Genomic DNA, 22822 nt, shown 5'->3' on the forward strand with positions numbered 1-22822 from the left:
TTTCCAAGGGTACAAGTTTCGGCCGAATTCTAACTTATATACCTCGATAAAAGAAGATGTAAATCCCCTAGATGGTTCACGTGGTATTCGCTCTCAAGCCTTACTCAAGTCGAAAGTATAACGATCTAGTTCTCGAGCGTAAATTTGGGCAGCACGCCCTTTGTATTTACCCATTTTTCCGGCATTTATGGCTTCATTCTTCAGCCCCAAAGTCATACACAAAATCATCTCATTTCAATAGCCGTTCAATAGGCTCAAAGTCATACAAGTACAAAATCAAACTAGGAAAATGTCCGGAAATGAAGTTTAAGTTATAAAACAAAAGACAGATTTGCCGTCGCTTAGCATAACGGGCACAATCAAAGATACGCTTATTGGATTGGGGTGAAATTTATACCATGTCGAAGATAAGACAAAGGCCTACAACTTTGATGAAGATGACTCAGTCCAGTTTGTAGTGTATCTAAGTCAAAATTTCAATTTACCGAACCAGAATCTCACATTCGGGTTAGTTAACCGCACTATACGTAACCGACAATAACTCAGGCTACCGAAGTCCGATTAAGGCGTTTTCAGGGCCATTGGAAAGCTAAGACATAGCACTACAACTTTCATGTTTTGGATAAATGCTAGTTCAGTGCGTATCAAGGTGAAAATACACGATCAGATTGGTGAAATATTCAAAACTAATCACTGGATTCACCTAGGATAGTCAGGGTATTTTGGTATTTTAACAGGCTAAATTGCTCCGATTGAGCTGAAATTTTACAGGTAACTATAAAATATCATTCTCTACAACTTTCATGTTTTGTACTAAGCCTAATTCGGCCTCTAACCTAGTCAAAAAAAACCGGTCAAAACAGGGGAGGTGAAAAACCCTAAGACTGAAATTTCCATAATACTACTTCCAACTATGAAATATGCTCATAAACTACCAAAACTACAACTTTAAACCACTAATTAGCAATTAATTGAAGTAAAGAGGAGGTTCTTGGAAAAATACCTTGGAAACTCAAAAAAAATGGTAGCTTAGTATCTTTCCTCCCACAATCACTCCACCAACTCCTTCAATCTTCCTTAATAAGCACTTGTATGGTGTAGTTTCAATTTTGGTTGACTACAACTCAAGATTTGAGCAAGTTTGGAAGCAAGAAATTGAAGAGCTCTCTCTTGTTTCTCCCCTCAAGAAAGTCGGCCAAGAAGCAAGAAAAATGAAGAAATTTTTGGTCAAAATTTGGTTTTTAGTAAAGGTGAAAATTAGGTCAAAGTCCAACCTCCAATAGGTTTGCAACACTTGGCCCTTCTAGTGTTTTCTCTAATCCTTTGGCTTCCAATTGTTACATCATATACAAACCTCTAATTATCCTCTAGCACCTTGTATAATAATAACACTTAGCACAAAAATCACTTAGTCACCAAAATTATATCGCACTAGCGGGTCCCACATCTATAACGCACTTCAAATTAACGTACACTAACTCATACTAGGAAAAATGATTTTAAAACTGTACTTGCTTGTAAAAATGCATAGAAATTTAATATTTCCAAGGAAAGTATAAAATGTAGGCAAAGAAATAAAATAATGCTAAGCAAATGTGAAAATTTTTAGGTTCTCACAATGCACATTTAATTGAGAATTTAATTATTTTATTAAAATACTACAACAATCCCCACTTATTTTAATAAAATAGTATAAAATTTAAATGGCAAGGAAGGACTATCATATATAATATAGATAGCAGTGCCTTAAACCTATATTTAGTGTTGAGGTGATTTCTAATACCAGAGCCAATAGTGAACTACAATCTTGAACTATGGCTGCTTTTGGGATATTGGATATCACCTTACACACACAATAGTTCAGGTGTTCTCATGAGCCAATAAAGCTGGCACTTTACGGCCTTGTGCTCAATCCCAGTTTGTCCATGTGTGTATAAGAGAACAAGTCCCAATTCTCTTTAGGACGGCCCCACCCTGAACACTCATATAGGTGAAATCCATCAAGGGTGCTCCCGTAACTCAAACACCCCACTCATAAGAGCTATAGATTTCATTAAGAGCAATATAGTTCAACCTTTCTTTCGTTACAGGATGTATGCACATATAGCATAAGGATGGACCATGCTTATCAAAATTTGTGCATACCCATTTCAAATCACCATGTAATTCATTTTTCCCTTTGAAGCGAACTCTTGGGATCTCCAATCATTATGTTGGGTATCCTTACATGTGATTTATGATTCATGGACTTTAGTCACATCCTTCTCATGGTTGATCATATCTTTGCCTCAACTTGAGTTGTTTACTATTATCACAAAAATATAAACAAAGATATGATCTCATTGACACTCGAGTCAAATTATTTCTTCAATAACACAATAATACTGTGATAATACCAATATTTTGTGAGAATATTTCTTACATAATTGCCATACAAGTAATTATATACACTTCAAGTGAAGGCCCAATATTTTCATTTTTTTTCATCTTAGTAACCATTAGTCTCACTAGAAATCATCAACGTAGATGACCATTAGTTTACTACTAGGAGCTACTTTATTTCTCAATAATTGTCAATTTCATCTAGTAGGCCAGTAGTCTATAACCTACTAGGAACCATTTTCACCATCTCTATGAAATTTTCATAGAATTTCTTTTCACAAGAATATGAAATACACATTTCAAGTTTCTTCACATTATATAACGTTATATTAAAGGATTAAGAAATCCAAAAACATGATACTCAATGTCATTTAATATTGTACTTAATTGCAACTTTAAAATCCATACCCACAAGTTGCAATTATAACATGATATCACATGAGATTTGTATATATATTTTTTCAAAATATATATCCATGTCATTTAATTGAGTATCCTCAAGTAATTAATCTAATTCTTTGCATTCATTTTCAGCAAACAAATAACCCCCACTATTTTAATGCTTTAATGATATGCAACTAAACATATATCGCATTTAAAAATCAAGTCCTATGCATATTAGCATAGAAAATTACTATGACCCCCACCATTTGCCACAACTTTATAACATGCAATAGAGTATATATCTATTGCAATTAATGTAAATGACCCAATTAATCATACCCATTGGAAGTTCACTTTTACTTGTTAAGAAGGCACCTTTAAAATTTCTTCTAGAATGCATGATGGCAACTTGTCCAGTGCAGCAACAAGTTGTAATTATTCAGTAATTTGAACTCCTTCAAATCTACTTCTCCGGTGCCATATTTTCCTGTTAAGCCTTCCAAAAGTTTTTGATATTAGGATAAGAAGTTTCATAAAAGTTATGAACTTCATTAGAAAGGTTATATAACAAATAATTCAAGCAATGGAATTCAACAACTTCCTTTTTTGCTGAATTTTTCTCACAATATTGTTTTATACTTCATATATCTTATTGGTTGAGATCTTCTCATTTTTTCTGTCCATCGGTAGACTACTCAAGTCACTTGAGTTGATAGTAAGGACTTACAAGTTGAACTCCATCTTGATCTGAATCACCTTAAAATTGGTGTTCACCTGGAACAAAAAATAAAAACAAATATGTAAAAATAAAAAAAGATTAGACAATAACAATATATTAATACTCAAGTGTGGAGGGTTGAGGCACGGGTATCTCACTCTCTTTAAGGTGATTCAAGCCTCTGCTGAAGAATCAACTCCGATGCAGCAGGTTCTCTAGCTTGTCACCCCCAAGATACAACAGCCCAGCCACACTTGCTAACACTCTCTCTAGACTCCACAACTAAGAGAGTATAGCTCTACAAACACCTTTTGTTTCTTGCCTAATTATGAGATAGAAAATAGTGAATTTAGACTCAAAAAACATAAGTTGTTGTAGTAGTATTTTTTTCATCCCAACTATGCATATTTATAGGTGAAGAAAAATTAGACAAATATAACCTACACTACTAATAAGATACCAAGTAAATGCTGAAATTATTGGCCATTCAAAACACATTGAAATTTGTATTGTAGATTACAAAAACTTATTGTAATTGAAAAATCATAATTTCACATAATAATTCTTTGGTCAATACCCATTCAATCCAAATTTGAATTGTAAGTTACAAAACCTCAATGTAATTGAAAAGCCATAATTTCATACAATATATCTTTAGTAAAAACCATTCAAACACCTATAAATTTCAGAAAATTTTACCAATTTATTTCCCTTGTAACATGCACATTTAACTGAGAATTTAATTATTTTATTAAAATACTACAAGGAATGTTATAGGAGTAGATATAGAATCCTACCTTCTAACAGTCAATAAGTGGACACTAATGGGATCATACAATGACTCTAAGAGATTAATAGTAGAAGAAGTACACTACAGGAGAACTCATGGTTTGTATTTTAGATGTGGACAAAATTTTGGATTGAGCATCAATGCACAGGCAAACAGGTCAATGCTCTTTTATGTGAAGAAAAGGATGATAACATCTTTGAGGATGCTATTGCAGAATAGGATGAACTAATAGGAAGGGCAGGAGAGTTGACTAACATGTCACTGAATGCCCTATCTGATGCTAGCAGAAGGAAGTCTATTTCAGTCATAGGAGTTTTGAATGGTCAAGTCATAAGAATTTTGATAGACATTGGTAGTTCAGATAGTTTCATTAACCACAAGCCCGTATAATATCTTGATCTACTGTATCGATAAACCACTTCTTTCACAATATCCATGGCTAATAGAATTACAATAAATAGTCGTGCATTCAGCCCATATATTACTTGGAAAATCCATTAGTATAAATTCCAATTTAGTCTTAGAATTATGGATTTGGAACATTAGGATCTTATAATAAGGGTTGATTGGATGAATTTATATAATCTTATCACTTTTGACTTTTATTAGTTAAGCATGGCTCTAAGTTGCAAAAATGAATTGATTCATCTTCGAGGATCAATTAATGAGCCAATACTACATTTGGTAAGATGCAATGATCTAAGGGATTTAATTCAAGATCAAGAAAGGGTTTGTACATCCATTCAAATGCAAATCTCCTATAGCATCTAGTTAAACCAAGAAAGCCGCTCAAAGCTTTGATATTAACTAGAATAGACCAAGCCATAGCACATTGTATGTTGACAACATCCATACTCAGACCATCAGCTGATATGGAATCTCCCAAATATTCGACTCTAGTTTGAGCATAAGAGTGCTTAGACATTTTGGCATATAGCTAGTTTTCCTTCAAAGTAGACAACAACAACTCTAAATGTTGTAAGTGAGACTCCATGGTAGGACTAACAAATTTCCTCAAAATGGCTAAAAAGTCTTGTTCATAAGTGACTCAAGCATTGATAAAGCCAAATGGCTTTACCAAAAATTCAAAGTGCCTATTTGAAAGGCAATTTTATAAGTATCAATTGACTTCACTCTGATCTAGTGGTAACTTGATCTCAAATCTAGCTTAGAAAAATATTTTGTCCCAAACAGTTCATAATTAATTCATCGATGTTGGGTATAGGATATTTATCTTATTGGTTGGAACATTTAACTTTCTTTAACTAGAACAAAGTCTTCATGAATCATCTTTTTTTCTTAACCAAAAGTACAAGTGTAGTTCCTTCGTTTCTTTTCTCTATCAATTGATTAATTTAATTTTTTGTAATTAATTCTTAAGTTTGATACAGATCCTAGGAGGCGTTCGCGCTCTATTTCTAGATCCAACAATGATTCGTTGGGGTCCAATGAATAGAGTCAAAATCAAGGAATTCATGTTGCAAATCCAATTTTCAAATTCCTTGAGAAAGCCGAGCTCAAGTTTGTTAGTTTGTGACTTTGAGTCTTTAATTGTTCAAGTCGTTAGTTTGGTTAGTTAGCTAACTCTATGAATTGTTCATGATCGTGTGATTAGCTAATGTTGAGCATAGGTTCGACTTGATCATTAGTTAGTTTGTTAATCTTGTGGTTTTTGATTAGTTGGTAGATTACTTAGCTAGTCTTTAGCTTAGAAATCCGGCCCGTTTTAAGAGATAAGGGCCATGAGTTTCCAAATTGTGTGCAAAGTCTTGTTAGTTTCCTTGTTCTAATTAGGTTAGCAGTTGAGTCTTGTAAGCCTATAAATAGGCATCAATTTTCGTTAATAAAGGATAGACGAATTTTCAGAAATACCTATGTGTGATTGAGAGAGTTTTGTCTTGGATTCTTTGAAGTGACCTTGAACACCTTAGAGTTTGTCTCGAGGGTTCAACCTGGTTTATTAATTAAAGATCGCGTTTGATTGTAGCCCCATTCTACCAATCTTAATTTATCTTGAGTGGTCCCTGATCGAATTAGGTTCCATCCCTTATACCAAGGTTCGTTATCTACGTGAACAACGAGTTGAGGTTCATTTGTGTTTATAACCTGATTATGATAGATCCTTTCGCTGTCTGATCGGATCGTTTCCTCAAGAGTGGGAGTTAGGAGATTTGAGTTCATATCAAAGTTGTTCTTTTTTGGATGAGGATTATGTTGAAATCATGTCTATGTTTTCTTTTCATGTTTATGCAATATCTAGAGATAAATCTTTAAAAGGATTTGGTGATAGTAGTCCTTATACTTTTATGTTTTGGTTTCAATTTTTTTTTTTAACAGATCAACAATTCTTGTGGGTTTGGTTCCTTTTTTGTTTTTTGTTTTTTGTTTTTTTGGTATTCTTTCCTTCTTCTTCCCAATTAGTATCTCTATATACCCAACTTTTAGAAGATTGTAGATTAGTCGGTTCTCCCCATGGTAGTAATTTCTCTACTTCTCTATTTTCTCAACATAATACATAATTAATTGTGTTTTTATTGCATTTTTTTCCTGAAGGAAAATTAGTACAGGATTAGAATTTCTTTTAAAAAGCAGCATTTTTGTTTGAATTGGATATCAATCATAATGCTTTATTGTTTAAATGCGTGTCTTATGTCTTTGATTTGGTTGGGATTAAGATATTTTTCATTAAAAGGGAAAAAAAGAGTGAGATGAAGCTGGTTTATTTGGAATGGTCTTTTTTGTCATTTAGAAAATTCTTTCCTTAACAAAAGTTTTCCAAAACTAAAGACATCACCTCTTAAATGTAGATTATTTGTATCACCTCTTTTTTCTATCACCATATTTTAGATTATTTGTGAGCTCAATTAATAGCTAAATGTAGTTTTTCTTAATAAATTACCTTCTTGTACTTAAAATAAATATTTGCATTTTTAGTAGCAAACAAATATTTTAAGGTACTTTATTCTACGACGTTTTGAACAATTGTGTGAATTTTTTTGTATTTTATAGAAAAATTGAAAACTTAATAAAATTTATAATATATTATATTTGTTTGGCTTCATGTAATTTATATTTTACGCTGCCAATTAATTAATTATATTCCTAGCAAATGTAGATTTTTAACACAAAAATTTATATGCTAGAATGAATTAAATATTAGGGCTAATTTTAGACACCTCCACTGAGGTTTCTGACAGTCTCACTCCCCTCCCCTGAGGTTTCCGAAATATCAAAAACTTCCCCTAAAACTAGATAGGCAGTCCCAAATCCAACCCGATTCAAAAATAAAAACAATAAAAAATTGAAAGCTGGAGAGAGAAAAGAACTTGATACCACAAATGCCCTCATTTTCTTGCATTAGTGAAGTTATAGGTAAATGACAACTTTCAATAGCAAATTAGCATATTTGTAGCCTCTCACACGTTTACAAAGCATACATAAATGAGCTAAGCACACTAATTTGGCATCTTACTATATGAAACAACCCAAGTCATACAAGAAACATAGAATCAACTAAGCATAATTTTGTAGAGGCTTAGCAAATCAAGTCATACGAGAAATAGAAAATTAGCTAAATATAATCTGCCATACACAAACAACAACTATATCAATATAGATTGTCAAGGAATATTGAAAATTTTCAAAATTCTTAAAGACTAAACTGGAAGAGGTCTAATGAGTTCTTCAACTCTTCAACAAATGTGAGAATCTAAAGCTTTTCCATACCATGAATCAAGCTTTTTTTGCCATACATCAACAATGGTTTAAAGAGACTAATTGAAGTGACTTGTTGTACTTGGAGCTTTCTAAGCCATATATCAATCACCAAGTGCCGCCTGAATTTGGCGTCATTTTCTTCATGGCATTTTAGATATTAATTAAAGGAATCTAAATTATGACCGTATTTATAACTAACTTAGCTAAATTGGTCCATATAATTGGGAAATATTTGGCAACTTGTGTGGGTATTTAAGTCTTTTACCCATGATGATATAAGAAATAAGACCCAATATTCTGTCAGGGGAGGTATCTCATATTTTGGAAATCTCAAGGGAGGGGAGAGAGACTGTCAGAAGGTTTCTAAAATTATCCCTAAAAATTACAATTGAAAATTTTTAATATCAATCAACAATTATTTTGAAAGCAAAAAATGTCAAAATTTCATGTAAATAAACAAATAACATAGTGTAACAAATCCTATAAACTAACCTTGGGCAATTAAGTCAAATTTGTATTAATTGTATTCTATTCTGACATTTAAATATGGATTATACCAAATACTGACATCCAAGTATGGATTATACCAAACACTAGAAAATGAATATTGCATCCTAACTTGCTAGACACTAGAATGATAAATTTTTCTTCCTAATATTTTGGGTGAAAAATTTTGTCGAATAGAAAGATTTTTCCATTCTAGTCATTTTCGTGTATCAAACGAGGGATCAAAGCTTTTAAAAACATCCCAATATATGTTTTCTAATCATTATTCTAGTCATTTTCGTGTATCAAAGGAGGGATCAAAGCTTTTAAAAACATCCCAATATATCAAAAACATACACCTCTTCTCCCTCCGCCAGCACTTTCCCTTACCTTCTCCTACTACCACCATTGCCACTAGCACCACCTCCTACCACCATCAACACTCACCTCTCCTACCGCCATCACCCCCCTTCTTCTTCTTCTTCTTCTCTCTCTCTCTCTCTCTCTCTCTCTCTCTCTCTCTCCTCTCCCCTCTCCCTTCACCCAGCCATCCCCCTTTCCACCTCCCCTCTTTCTCCCCCTACCCCCGCCCCCTCTCCCTTTCCTGATCTGGTCACACCCTTCCTCGCCCCTGATCTCATTCCCCCCAGCTGTCCCATTTGACTGAGTACCACACGCTTGCGGATGTTTTGGAACTGGCTCAGAAACTCCATTTATCATTGCCGAAAAGGACATCTACCTGAATCATTTTTACATCAAAAAGATAAATAAGATTCTCATACATACTTGAATCCACACAGTACTTTTGTAGCATAACTATATAGATTTGTTGCATAACAAAATGGTAGAAATAGACGTTACTTCGACCACAAAAGGGGAGAAACAATGTTGCAAATTTGAGCGTTTGGCTCTTCTCCTTTTAGATTACTTAACAAGATTGTTTTTCCAAAGATTGTAACTCTCCTTTTTTTTTTTTAGGGTTTCTCGCAAAGAATGGATCCAGCAGACTAATCCCTGCACCCGACAACTTGCTGGCAGCGAGACTCAAACCAGGGACAACACCCCATCTTCAGCAGCCCCATGCCAACAGACCAAGCCCTGGAGGGCCCAAGGATTGTAACTCTTACTTTACTATTAATTCATGCATGTTCATTACCCCAAAAAGAAAGGGCAAACCCTTTTCCCGCGAACAAAAGACACTGCATTTTACCTGTTACAGTAAGCAACAAGGTATCGTACTCCACGATGGAAATTCACCAATCCACGATGTAGATCAAATTGGGTAAAAAAATGGCAAAGAGAAAATCAGCAAAATTTTTTAAATTTGCACAGTAGCCCACAATTGTTCCAAAATATCGGTATCTCAGCACGGTGAACAAAAAATTCTTTAGAAACCATTTGGTCTCTCCCCACTCCTTGCCGATCTGTTCTGTACATCTGCATCATAATGTGCAAAAGCTGCGTCTAGAGCCTGCAGCAAAAGGCTTGGTCCATGAATACACTGCTCTGTCGAAGCAAAAAAAGGGCAAGAAAATGTCTGGATATTTGCCATGTTTTGTCAATAGGATTAATGAAGTCATCTTCCATATTGAAGTAACATACAGGAGGTCAGTCAAGAACATGCTCATGCCAGATACCCAGTAACAAAATGGGTATACGGAACTCAGCTTATCTGAAATATATCTAACCAAAACAACTAATAAACTTCTCTTTTGTGTTTCACAAATGTTCACATTTCATGAAATAGTTGAAAAGATAACCTGAAGCATTGGTTGCACAAGAAGCGAAACTTGATGTCGCAAGTCTGACTGCACAGATTCCTTGATCTCCTGCAAAGTTATATGCAAGAAAAATCAACTTAGAAGCAAGTAAAGCAGCTTTTATATGGGCAGAAAAAAATTTGCTACCCAAGCCAGCTATGGAAAGATACGAGAACACACAATTATACTGCACTAACTATTTCACATTATATTCAAGGTTTTCTTCAATAATAAACAGTATATGCTTGTTATTATGCATGATCCTAGTGCGAAACTTTAAAAAAAACAAACACATAAATTAGGCAAACACATCCTTTTTAGCGCTTCAGACACCTTTTCCACCTTTCATTAGTTTAGAATAATAACTAGCTCATCTTCTTTTTGGCATGAGAAAATCAGGAGGTAGAGATAGTGGGCTTTTTAGTCTCTTGAGCTGACAAAAAACTAAGAAGAACGAGGAAAAAGTTCAAAAGGGTCTCCTGAACTAAACAATTATCAAGAAATAGCAATTGATGATCTTAGCATTCATACAAAACAAATTGATGTATCTTTTGATAACTTTTTTATTTGTTTCTTCATTAAACATTTTACCACCACAAAAGTTGAAGCTTTCGGAGAAATATAACAGCAAGAATCACGAAATAAGATGTTCTTAACACTTAGTGACTAGTAATCTGCTGCCCAAGGAAGGAAAGAGCCTGCTGGCAGTAGCAAAAGGGGAGGGCATCAGCATCTTTTACTCTTCCCTTATCCATAAAGCTCCTGTATCCGTAATATCACAATACCTGTAGCTTAGGATATATCTGGGACATAGCATCCTTCAATTTGGTTGCCTACAGAAGAACAAGCACCATAAAAGCTTAACTACAATACATCATCCAAATAGAAGTCATCTTTAGAAGAAGCTGATAAGTAAATGATCCATGACTGACAACACAACTCTATTGCAAATTATGTGCCACATCCAACAAGTTCATTACTGTTGAAGGGACATATAACCAAGCAATTTCTAGAAAGAATGTCCTCAAATAGATGTTTCCAGAATTTTTATTATGACACATCATATATAATTCTTTAGACTTACCTTAGTTAAAAGATACTTGGTTGTAATAGGATATGATGACCAAAAGTGCTTCAATAACTCCTGGATGGATGACCAGTGCTGAAACAAACAGATTATTGATCAGTTATCTCATGAATAAGACAATAGTATGAACACAATTAGCCCAACTACAGCTATTGGTGTCAACTCACAAGTAATAGTTCCTCTCTGGTGATTTTTGGCAAACTATCCAAAATACTCTCGTTTGGATTCCTCCCAAGATGATACTTGTTACTTGAAATATTCTGAGCCAATCCATTCAAAACCTACATATAATAGCACCAAGCAATTATATTCCTGTGTCAACGTAAGTGCAAATCAACGTGTTTCGACAAGTGAGGAAAATGACAGCACCTTAAAAGCAACTTCTGAATTAATTGTGGGCTCAGTCAAACCCTGAAATTTAATCTCGGAGATGCACTCCTTCAAAGAACAATATGCTTCACGAGTACTCACACTACATTTTAATTGTTTTGCACCAGAAACAGTATCACCAAGAGTGCTGAAAGCATTTGCTTGCTGAGAATCGAAGTAGTCACGAGGATCCTGAGTCAAGAAGAAAGAATAATTTGAGAAGCTATAATTTAGAAGATCAAAAGATTTTCAAACAATAAAAATTTAACCTTAATACTAAGTGGTGCAACTGCAGGGTCACGAGGTGCCTGAAGATCCTCAATCTCAGTCATTCGAGAAATCCTCTCTAACCGCTCTTTGTCCAAGTACACATCAGATGCATCTTTAGCTAACTCAGCTAAAGGGGAAAAAAATTGTACAAAGAACCCTTAACTACAAGTTCTTTAGTTTTAATTCAAGATAAAAGTTTAAAGAACCCAAAAATAAAAATAAAAATAAAAAACAACCAACAATACGAAGAGTATTAACCATGTTTCGTCCTTGCAAGTGCTTCAGCTACAGATCTTGTATCTCCTAGCTCAACATCTACACCAATTTGTCAACAAAAGTCAAAACACAAGAAAAAGCATTCTATAGTCACATATCACTCATCCCAAACAAGAAATCTACCACTGCAAGCAGAAAGACCCGCAAAAACCTTTTGTTATAAAGTGAAAAATAAGAGATTCCTCAACAAATGTTATTAAAAGGAAACAGACTTTCATTAGCAGCGAATACTAGTTGGCAACAAATGGAAAGAAAGAAAGATCCAGGTACCATTGATTGATATCGATTGCTTTTCAATAATTCCAATCATCTATGACCGCAATACATGTTTATGGGGAACTCAGCAGGACATCCATCTTGTCAAAAACTTTGCCTTGGGTCACAATGTCCTAATGACACAACATAGTAAATAAGTCCCAATGGAAAATACTACCAAGCAGGGGGCGCCCTTCCGTTAGTTTAGTCACTGGATGAAAGAAAGCAGACAAAAACAACTGCAGAATGGCATCCACTGGTGGAATAAATAAACCATCTTTTCATAGAAAACATTTACACACCATCAATCACTCTTACACAGTTGCATGATCAGGAAAAGAAAATTGCAGAAGACAGAGGAAAACATGCTAATCAGTTTGTATTCTTTAAACCAGAGATGTGTATGGTATTTAAAAACAATTGCCCATTGTAAAGCACTTCTACATACTTTCTCTCTTACTTTGATGAAGGATTTTTTTTTTTACCTATAACTCTCCCTTGAAGAACGACTGCTGCATGCTGGTTGAGGTGTTGTGAGAAAGATCTTCGGTATGGTTCATATTGCGAGTCTAAAACATCCTTGTTGTCATTGCGAGGTAGCCCATGGTCCTGTATCTTGCAAAAAATACTACATGAGTCTGCATAATAACAATATCACCCTTTATACCTCAATCTAAAACCAATCCAATAAGAGAAGCTCTTAGAGTTGTAACAAAAAGAATATTTTTCTGAGCATACTTTGTTACATCCACTTGGATACTGGATGGGAGAAATAAGGAAATAACATGTTCTCATTTGCAATGATACTGGCCACTTGGCCACTCCCAAAATGGACAAACATGGAAAATAACAGAACTCTGCATTCTTAGTCAAATAATGAAGTATGGACAAGAAGCAGAACAATCAGCAGCCTACACCTTGAGAGAGTTTATAAAGCAGGTATTAAAGTATCCAATATAACAAATAAATGCCAATGCACATACCGGGAGATGCATGTAATCATCTCCTTCATCAGCTTCCATGTCCAAAGTAGGATCCACCTGCCTAATCTGAAAGGACAGATAGAGGGATAAACTATTCAAATTTAAACCAATTCAAGCACAAAGTTTTGAGAGTACTTCTAAGAGAAAAATTCATAAGAGAGAACAGAACCAAAAGCAAATATCATAGCATAGAAAACAAATCATCATAATGCAGGTCACTCCTGAGATAAAGTTGAGCATAAAATGACATTCACGTAGAACACCTTCTTCCGAGCTTCATTAACTAACATGTCATCTTGCTTCAAAAATACGGCAAGTTCCTCATCTTCTGCAGCCTCTGCTGCTGCAGCAATGACATTTTTTGTACTATGGAGGTATTCCGCTCGCGAGTATTTAGTCCAAAACTCTTTTTCAGTCATCTGGCAAAGAAGACATTTGATGATGAAAAACAGCACAGCAACATTGAAGGAAAGATCAGTAAAGGCTTAAAGAAGTCAAGTCTGTGGTGAAGAGATCAGCCCGGGTAGAATAACAAGTTTAACTCTACCTTGTTTGGCACAAAATTGAGATATGCTTGGCGAACAGCTGGTTTCTCTGCAAAAATCTAAAGATGACCTTAAGTTAGATCCAAGGGAGGAGAAAATCTTGAAGATTGCAAAGAAATTTTTAGAACAGATTTTAGATATAAAAAGAACTACTGTCACCAGACTCTTTCCATTTGTCCCAGCTCATGTTCTTAAACTGTCCCTACCTATGAAACTTCATATCACTATTTCAATAAATACTTATAAATAGGTTAGAACTCAAATAAATTCATGAACATCTTTATTTTTTCAGTCTCAATGATAAGGTTTTCAATTATTACAAGTTCGATTGGAAGCTCCTGTTGTGAATAAGTAGAGATTAGGAGCACCTAGGTTCAAGTCCAAGTCATTGAACAAATTATAGGCATTCAACAAAAGTTGGTCAACACATACAACTTGAGGGAACAGGAAAAGAAGTACATCCCTATGCTGGAAAATTTGGAACAGGAAATTGAAGCAGAAATATCCATAAGCGTAGAGCAATGCAAAAACATAAAAGTACAGCAATAATAATTTGGTTAAACAAAATATCCTACTGTTATTCATGAATATAGAAACAAATAAAGTTTAATTTTACAGAGCACTGCATATTGAAATAAGTTACTCACTTCCAAAGCAGAATAGAGTGTCTGGATTGATTAAATGAAAGAAAATCACAATACCTGAAGGATAATCTCTGGTGTTAAGTTAAATGTAACTCTGTTGGACTGCAAAAGAAAGAACAGGAATTACCAGGAGCAGTACATCCAATACCAAAATAATCCAATGAGAAGTTGAAAGGATCAGCTTTATATTGACAAACAAATGCAAAAACCAAAAACCTTCCTAGCAAAAGCAGTTAAAAATATATAATTTGAAAAGCAACGTGTAAAAGAGTTAATTGTTATAGAGAATCATTCCATTAGGATACAAGTAAGTTTGTTGAATAAACTTATCAAGCAACAAGCGCAAACAAAAGAAAAGGATACATGCAAGTGCAATGTGCAAAGAAAAGCAAATCAACAATATACCTGACCATCAGCTAAAGGTTTGGTACTCCACATATCATTTTTTAATGCCACTCTTTGCTTTGGCCTCCTGCTGTAATTCTGCTCCAACAACTTCTGCATGTTGTCGGTAAATTAAAAGGTTCTGTCACAAAATTCGGAATTCAAATATAATTCCAAGTCAAGAAACTGCACCAATAAGTAGTCATAAAAATCTGACAAAGGTTCTAAAATATGCAGATCCTATCTGGAGTCTGGACAAGCCTTCACATTGAATTTTTTTTGTCTTGTACAATTTTGACTAGCAAATGCATTTCATAGTTATGCTCCTTTACACTTTTCTCTTTCCAATTCTTGAATACCTTCTCATGGACATAAAATGCAATGGTGTCGCAGAGCGATGCTCCCATATATGAAATCAAAAACTTATCCTCTTATAAGTGACTATTGTGAATGTTGTCCAGAGAAAGATAAAAATACAGTATATACATGTCCAAAAGCAACAACCAATCAAATCTGTTTACTTTCTTTTCAGTTACTAACCTTCCTCGTTGCCCAGAATTCAGCTTCAGATAGGATACCTCCAATCACAAATTGCTTGTGAAGTTTCTGTAAATCACTGCCAGTGAATTTTCAGTTATGTTAACCAAAAAAGTATTTGTGATACAGAGCCATTTCTAATCAAATGAAAGACAATTCTAGCAATCTTAATATCAGTTAAAACCAATACAGACTCAGTCAACCAGATAGATAAACCAATTTGAAACTCAGTCAACCAGATAAAATTCAAGATTATCTATGTTAAGGTTAGGATGACAAACGCAATATTTATCTGCTTCTGCAAGAGAGTTTTTTCAAATATAGCAGTTCTAAAGTGGTCACATGTCACCAACCAACTCAAGATTCAGTATCCTGTAATAGTGAATTTTGGGAAATATAAACTATTTCTGTTACTTGGTGACCACCTGGGTACAACTGTTGCCAGCTTTTGTAGAGACTTTACCGTGGTGTAATCCCTCAATCACACAGCTAACTATCCAGGACAGGAGAACGTACTTTTGACATCAGAATGCCAAGGACAGCAGGAGCTTCTAAAGGAGAAAGACACTCTTTTTTGGGGGCTGAGGAGGGAATACCCGATCCTAGAGGTGGCAGTTTGCATTTGTATCCACACATCAATCCACATAAACCCATCTTAAACGGATTTGGATGGCTGAGAGAAACTATGACTTTAAACAGATGGCAATTTAAACTTAGTTAAGTTACAACTTTAAATGGATTATACATGTCATCCATATAAATTCATCAAAAAATGAAAAAAAAAAAAAATAAGTCCTCTCCCCACACACACACACCCACACTCACACACTCAAACACGCATGAAAACAATTACAGGATCCCACCTCACCTGCAAACACAGTGGCACACACTTTCTTTCATGCAAAAAGATGCAGTCACACACAAAGATAGCAATATGCCCTCTCAAAGAGAGTTATTCGTAATTAGTGGAACTCAGAAAGAAATCGAAGCAAAATGAGACAGTCAGAGCTTGGCAACATTGCCAAATTCAATTCAAACTTCCTTTTGGAAATTAATGAATTAGACATGCAGTAGTAGCCGACCATTCTATGGAAAATTTGACCACTGTAAATCCTAGGAACTTCTACGGAAAATTTGACCACTGTAAATTCTAGGAACTAGGTTTTAGGAGTAAATGGTTAATTAAGTGGATAAAGATTTGGCATTATCCACTTAATCCCATCCATTTAGATCCATTAATGAAATCGTTGTAATTGGAGTGGATTAAATATATCCACTATTTATCTAAGTGAAGCCATTTATCAAATATTTATCCACTTTGCCACTTCTGTAGCAAGCCCACTTTTGGCCACTAAGATATTTTGATTTCATATCCCACATTCAGCATTCAAAGTTCTAAAGCGGTACACTTTGGCCAATCGAGACATCAAACAAGCAACACACCATATCAGATGATCTGCTTTAAATTAACTGTATGAAATTAGACAGAGCAGCCAAAAGTGTACTACTTTAGAAGTTGAGTGGGTGGTTTGAAAAAGTTAATAGTTTAACAGCCAAAAGTGAACAGCTTAGCGCCCGTTTATGTATTCTTCCCACCCCTTTCCTGTCAGAGAAAAAATTCCCAGGTGTAATGTATATGCTGAATTTCTATATAATCAATCTAAAATGCAGCAATGCACCTAAGATATTAATGAAACACAAATGTTCCTCAATAAGATTAAGGATGCAGCAGCATTACACAGATATAGGAAGGAAAGGGGTATAGCACTTCTACCTATCCTCCTGCAGTAGCTTAATACGACGCTCCATTTCAGCCGCACTAAGTTGCTCATCTTGAATCGGAACAGCAGATTTTTCAGGAACTGTTCTCCCAGCTTCTCCGGATAGTGCAATAGCTGAGGCTGTTCTTCATTCAGATATGCATTATTTCCATAGAAACAATACATTAATTAGATTTAAAAAAAAATTGAAAAGTTCCAAATACAAATGCATAGACATCATATGAAGAATGGTTAATGCAATCTCATTTACATATTAAGCACTAGATGGTCAGCATCACAAATGGTCAGCACAGTAAAGCCATAATTATTTTCATGATAAGTTAAGAGTGCAGGATAACTGATTAGTAACTGTAATTTCACTACCTGGTTGTGTACCAAGTTCTTTCAACTGTAAGTCTTTTCTATACCAAACAACGTAGACCATAGCACTTTATATGAGCAAGTGAAGATATATACGTGCCATATGAAGAATTCGTTTTACAAGATGGTGCATATAACATTGAATCTCCTTTTAAAAGTCACCAAAAGAAGATTAAGACAGAAGCAGATAGCAACTATTCCCAAAGTTCATATAATGGTCTAGAGGCCACATGCCAATCCTTGTGTAGGATCAAGGTATCAATTGGAAACATGATGTCAGTTACTAGGCTCTGATTGCTAGTTACAAATAGAGGCAAAGAACCTAGGTCACCAGATAAGTCCTGATTTTCACTTCCAAGCTGTCAATTAGTACAGGTATTTCAAAGTTTCAACTAAGTTTGGCATGAATCTAAAGGCTCACAACAGCTTAATAATCAAAATTTGTCAAGTACCAGACTACTTCGGTAACTTGATGCAGATATGGATAGTGATTATGGTTTGAAAAAAAAAAAAAATTCTCAAACTTTAGTTCTGAGCACAAGTACGAATTAGATGGTAAACAAAGGAAGGGGAATTTCATTTTTACTTATTAACCAATGGCCCGATTTTTCTTAAAAAATAAACAAAAAAGGGAAAAAAAAAAGTTTGTACTCATATATGCATGTGTACCTTATAAGCATCTACAGTGCGTATTTGATACACGAAGATATTATACACACTTAAACACAGATCCAGAGGGCATTCATATGTACAACTGAAGTCAAGCACATAATAATAGAGTAATTTAAGCTCTTGTATCCCACCTACAAAATCCTTGCAAACATTGCGGTCTGGGAAGTTCTCAAACTCAAAAATGTAATTGCCACCCTGTCATAGTTAAGCTCATACAGTCACGTCTAGCTCGAAAGGAATAAATGCAACAGTTTACAGGAGTTACAGCTATGCAGTAAAAGTGACCTAGTCAAAGCATATTGAACCTGATCCTGAGTAAGGTTAAGGAGGGCTTGCTTAGTTCCATCCTTGGTGAATTTGTGCCCTGAAAATTTCAACATGTCCATCAATCTATACTACACTGCTAGACAGATCACATCCGAAAAAAAAAAAAACATTATGGGCATGTAGAAATGGGACTCATACAGATTTCATGACCAGCTTATTAATAGTTTCTTTCTACTTATTGGTCCAAATACTGAAGTGACAATCCAGGGACTGATCCATCTGATAGTAGTCCAATTCCACAAATTTAAGGACATTAATCAAGACAACTCAGCGCCTTAAAAAAGAAAGGATCAGCAGAACAGCAGCACCTTTAATTGTTCTGAACTCTACATTAAGTTTCACAGGTGAACTCGGATCATTTGCCATGAAAGTAAACCTATCTTTAGTCTGCAAAACAGCCAAAAAAAGAAATGGAAAATAACTACTAGAATGTCAGAAGGCATATAGTTAGACAAAACAACTAAATAGATATGCAATTATCCAAATGAGTTCTAACTGGTTGAAAATAAATGATAAATTACCATTTTCAAAACGCCAGGTGTTCCAGGGTCCTTCACAGATGACTTGTGCCTGGCTCTCTTAACCACCACCTGCTGCTGCTTATCTGCCATACAGTCAGCACAATAATGTGCACGGATACAGACCGAAAAAATGAATCCAATTCCGGAAAGGAAAAATAGTCCTTATGCTCCTTTACTTGAGCAAGGCCCTATACCAAAACGAAGCAGAAGTTTCGATTAGATTGGGAAATTGGCAATTTTCTCCAAGAAAACATTATTATAATAGGCAGACTTCTTCAACTTTGTGTTCAGCAATTAAAAAAAAAATGAAAATCCTCCGAGTCAACCCGTTTCAACTCTGGACCAAATCAAAAAACCTTTCTACTAAAATTATGAAAAGAAAATGAAGATCCTCCAAAAACATCCCAAAACAGTGACAAATAAAATAAAATGGACAAACTTAATGAAAGGAAAATAAACCAAGGACAATAAGAAATTAATCTCCATACCAATCTTTAGGCAAACTAGTCTCATTAAAAACCCTCAAAAGAAAGCAACAGCAAGTGGGTGGAAGAAAGGAGAAGGTAGTTGACAAGGGAAGAACGGAGAAGGTGATTGAAAGCAAGGAAGGAGAAGGTGAATGGCGACTGATGCTTCGATGTCGCGGAAGACGCCGGTGAGTGCGCGGCGAGAAGCAGAGGAGTCCGCGTTGTTGGGTGAAATGGGCAATGTACTTCTGAGCTAAAGTATGATGAACTTTGTATACTAACAAGCAAGCCGGTAGCCAGTTTCCGTTGTCGGTTTCCTTTGTAAGGGGAAAAAAAAAACTTTCATTAGGGTTAAATGCACTAATTCCCTAATTTCATTCTCAATTGCAGTTACTCCCCCACGAGTTCGTTTGGTTCCCGGGTTGGGTGAAATATGATGGCTCATTCTTGGATTATTAATGTTGGATTGAGTCATCCTTGAATTAACAATCCAAATTATCTCATGTTTGGTTGGTTCTAGGTTGGATAGGATATATTGAAAAATAATTCTATTTGTGTTTAGTTGGAGATTGAATGAGATAGAATTACTATTTTAACGATCAAAATACCCCTTAATTTGTAGGATCATTTTAATAAAGTAATTTAATAATGTATAACTTTTATTAAAATATAAAGTAATTTGAAGCTTTAGAATTATAAAGTAAATCAAGAGTTTTGACATATAAAAATTTGCATTCACTCAAACTTAGGCCATTCGGACTCTTCAAAAATAGGTTTGAATCTAGTTTTTGAAATTCAATTAAATAATGGACCGAGTTTTGACTAAATTCAGGTTAAATTGAATAAAATTCAACCCATTTAAGAGTTTTAAATGAGCCAATCTCAAGCCAATATAGAAGATTTTTCTTTAGACAATCTTGAACTTATTGAATCGCTCATTCGTAAAACCCAATTGATAAGGTCATGTATTTATATAGATTTTGGTTGAGAAAATAAGGTTAGTAAGGGCAATATAGTCCTTTTATTATGATGTACGTAGGGGCAAATTAGTAAAAATGTAAATTAATTAATAGGGGTAAATTTGTCATAAAATTTAAAATAATGAATAAGGGGAAAATAGTCAAAAAAAATTAATGTAATTAGTAAGGGCAAATTAGTCCATTTATAATCATTTACTATGTGAGAGTACGTTTATATAATATTCAGTAAGTATTTGTACCATTCGCAAGGACAAATTAGCACAAATATTGTTATGTCAGCATTAAGGGCAAATTAGTCAAAAATTTTAAATCAATTAATAGGGGCAAATTAGTCCATTTATGTTATATTATTGTGAGGGTAATGTTATATAATTATGAGAGTATGCATTTATATTATTTGTAAGAATAAATTAGTTTGAAATTTCATCATCCTATCTCTTAGTCATCCTGGGATTGATTGATACCACCTCCCTATGGGATGATTTTATTCCATGAATAGGAGATTAATTCGTTAATTGGGATGCGTCATCACTTATGTAAAATGTAACCAAATATGACGTGATATGAGATGATTAATCTAATCTTATGTCCTCCTATGAATCAAATGAACCCTGTAGTTATTAGATGGGTACTTTATTCTATGTTTTGAAAAGTTTGATTTCATTCTCAGTTACACTTATTCCCCCAAAGTTATTAGATGGGCATTTTATTCTATGTTTTGAAAATGGATTCGATTGAGGTTGGACTGGTTTAAAATTCGAACGACATCATCATGATATCATAAATATATATAACTTTGAATATCAGAAAGTACAAGCACTTTAGTATTTTTCTTTTTTCTACACATTTCCTACATGTCATACCCACAAAGTAAAACCAACTTTAAAAACTCAAACACATACAATCCAACCAATAACTTCAAATGAAGAATAACAACCTCCAAATCCATCCAAACTAATAAACTAAACTGAATAAATATCTAATACATCTTAAAATCTTAAGAGAATGAAAAAAAATCAAAAATTACACCTCTTTACTTCAGTTCCAATAGTTCGTTCAATGTTCCACAAATCGATATCACTTCCATTATGTATATTCATCAACTCCCTCAAATCGAAATACTGTAATTACTTGTTTCAATTTTAAACTTCAACGCAGAAACATAATCTGAAAAACAAAAACAGAACAAATTGAAGTATAGTAAGTTTTGTTTGGTTGAAAACCAATCATAGGATTTATTTAGGTTTTGACATATTAAATTTCTATACATTGTGTTATTAAAAAATTTTCTAGGTCCAATATATATATTTTTTAATTCTTTTTCTTATAATCCATATGTCACAAACTACTGTAGAATATCATCTCTGGCATGTCATTACATGCAAACCTTAGGTTCCATTTGGGATTGTGGTGTTTTCGATAAAAAAAAAAGCACTTTTGAAATGTTTGTTGAATTTCATTCCATAAAATTAGGACTAGAAATTTTGATGTTAAAACGCCTTTTAGTAAAAGCTAAACTTTGGTACTTTTAGTGTAGCTTTTGTATTTAAAAAAATAAAAAATAAAATTTAATCATTTAATCATATATTATGAACTAAATAAAGAGATAAACATGTTTAAATTTTTTTAAAATTATACATTATTCAATTCAATAAGTATTTATTGAACTATATATCCAAATAATATATCTAAAAGTGTTTGAACAGTTAATAAGGACTTTTATTAAAAATTCTATTACATGAATTACTTTTTAATAAACTACTGCAACTTCAAACGAGCCCTTAATGTAAAAAATTTGAAAAAAAAACACTAATAAAAAACTTGATTCCCAAATAGTAATATTATCAAGTATTACAATTTTGCTTCTTTATTTATTTATTTTTTATAATGAATTCTGCTTCTTATATGAATGCACTTTTTTAACTACTACTACTACTAGTGGTACCATATCTTTCAAACATTAGGGGGTTAATTCCACTTTATCCCCTTAAATCATACGCAAAATCTCACTTCAGTACCTAAACTGTAAAATGGGACACTTAAATCCCTAAACTATAAGATCCGTCCCAATTAAGTAAAATCGTTGACGAACCATTAATGTTCTTGGGGCGTGGGAAATACGCACAT

The 22822-nt window shown here is 34.1% G+C and overlaps 1 protein-coding gene across 6 annotated transcripts; it reads right to left on the minus strand.

The window, feature by feature from the left end:
* Positions 1 to 7604: 7604 nt before the first annotated feature.
* On the minus strand, positions 7605 to 19975 carry LOC113732540 (general transcription and DNA repair factor IIH subunit TFB1-1). 6 transcript variants are annotated; one of them, XM_072080546.1, is made up of 21 exons: positions 19737 to 19975; positions 19249 to 19436; positions 19036 to 19114; positions 18706 to 18764; positions 18532 to 18595; positions 17362 to 17488; positions 15591 to 15666; positions 15072 to 15164; positions 14724 to 14768; positions 14025 to 14081; positions 13741 to 13896; positions 13478 to 13543; positions 12980 to 13109; positions 12222 to 12278; positions 11963 to 12090; positions 11694 to 11885; positions 11492 to 11605; positions 11322 to 11399; positions 11023 to 11070; positions 10238 to 10306; positions 7605 to 9216 (listed from the first exon to the last, which is right to left on the minus strand). In XM_072080546.1, exons 2-21 carry the CDS (start codon positions 19336 to 19338, stop codon positions 9178 to 9180), a joined length of 1767 nt encoding a protein of 588 aa, XP_071936647.1. In that variant the 5' UTR covers positions 19339 to 19436; positions 19737 to 19975; the 3' UTR covers positions 7605 to 9177. The 6 variants fall into 6 exon arrangements, with proteins under 6 accessions (XP_071936647.1, XP_071936646.1, XP_071936645.1 ...); XM_072080545.1 differs by lacking the exon at positions 7605 to 9216 and adding an exon at positions 9776 to 9983; XM_072080544.1 differs by lacking the exon at positions 7605 to 9216 and adding an exon at positions 9776 to 9948 and having other exon boundaries at positions 19737 to 19974.
* Between the last annotated feature and the right edge of the window lie 2847 nt (positions 19976 to 22822).

Source organism: Coffea arabica, chromosome 2e (assembly GCF_036785885.1).
Source record: "Coffea arabica cultivar ET-39 chromosome 2e, Coffea Arabica ET-39 HiFi, whole genome shotgun sequence".
Classification (NCBI taxonomy): Eukaryota; Viridiplantae; Streptophyta; class Magnoliopsida; order Gentianales; family Rubiaceae; genus Coffea; species Coffea arabica.

What these genes read in the sequence shown, in the direction of transcription:
- LOC113732540 (XM_072080544.1), bottom strand. Translation starts at nt 19,338, where the DNA reads ATGGCAGATAAGCAGCAGCAGGTGGTGGTTAAGAGAGCCAGGCACAAG. An exon ending in ATTCAGAAGTTGCTTTTAAG is followed by an intron (nt 11,606 to 11,693) that starts GTGCTGTCATTT and finishes TATTATATGTAG; the next exon opens with GTTTTGAATGGATTGGCTCA. An exon ending in CCAAGTATCTTTTAACTAAG is followed by an intron (nt 11,071 to 11,321) that starts GTAAGTCTAAAG and finishes GTTCTTCTGTAG; the next exon opens with GCAACCAAATTGAAGGATGC.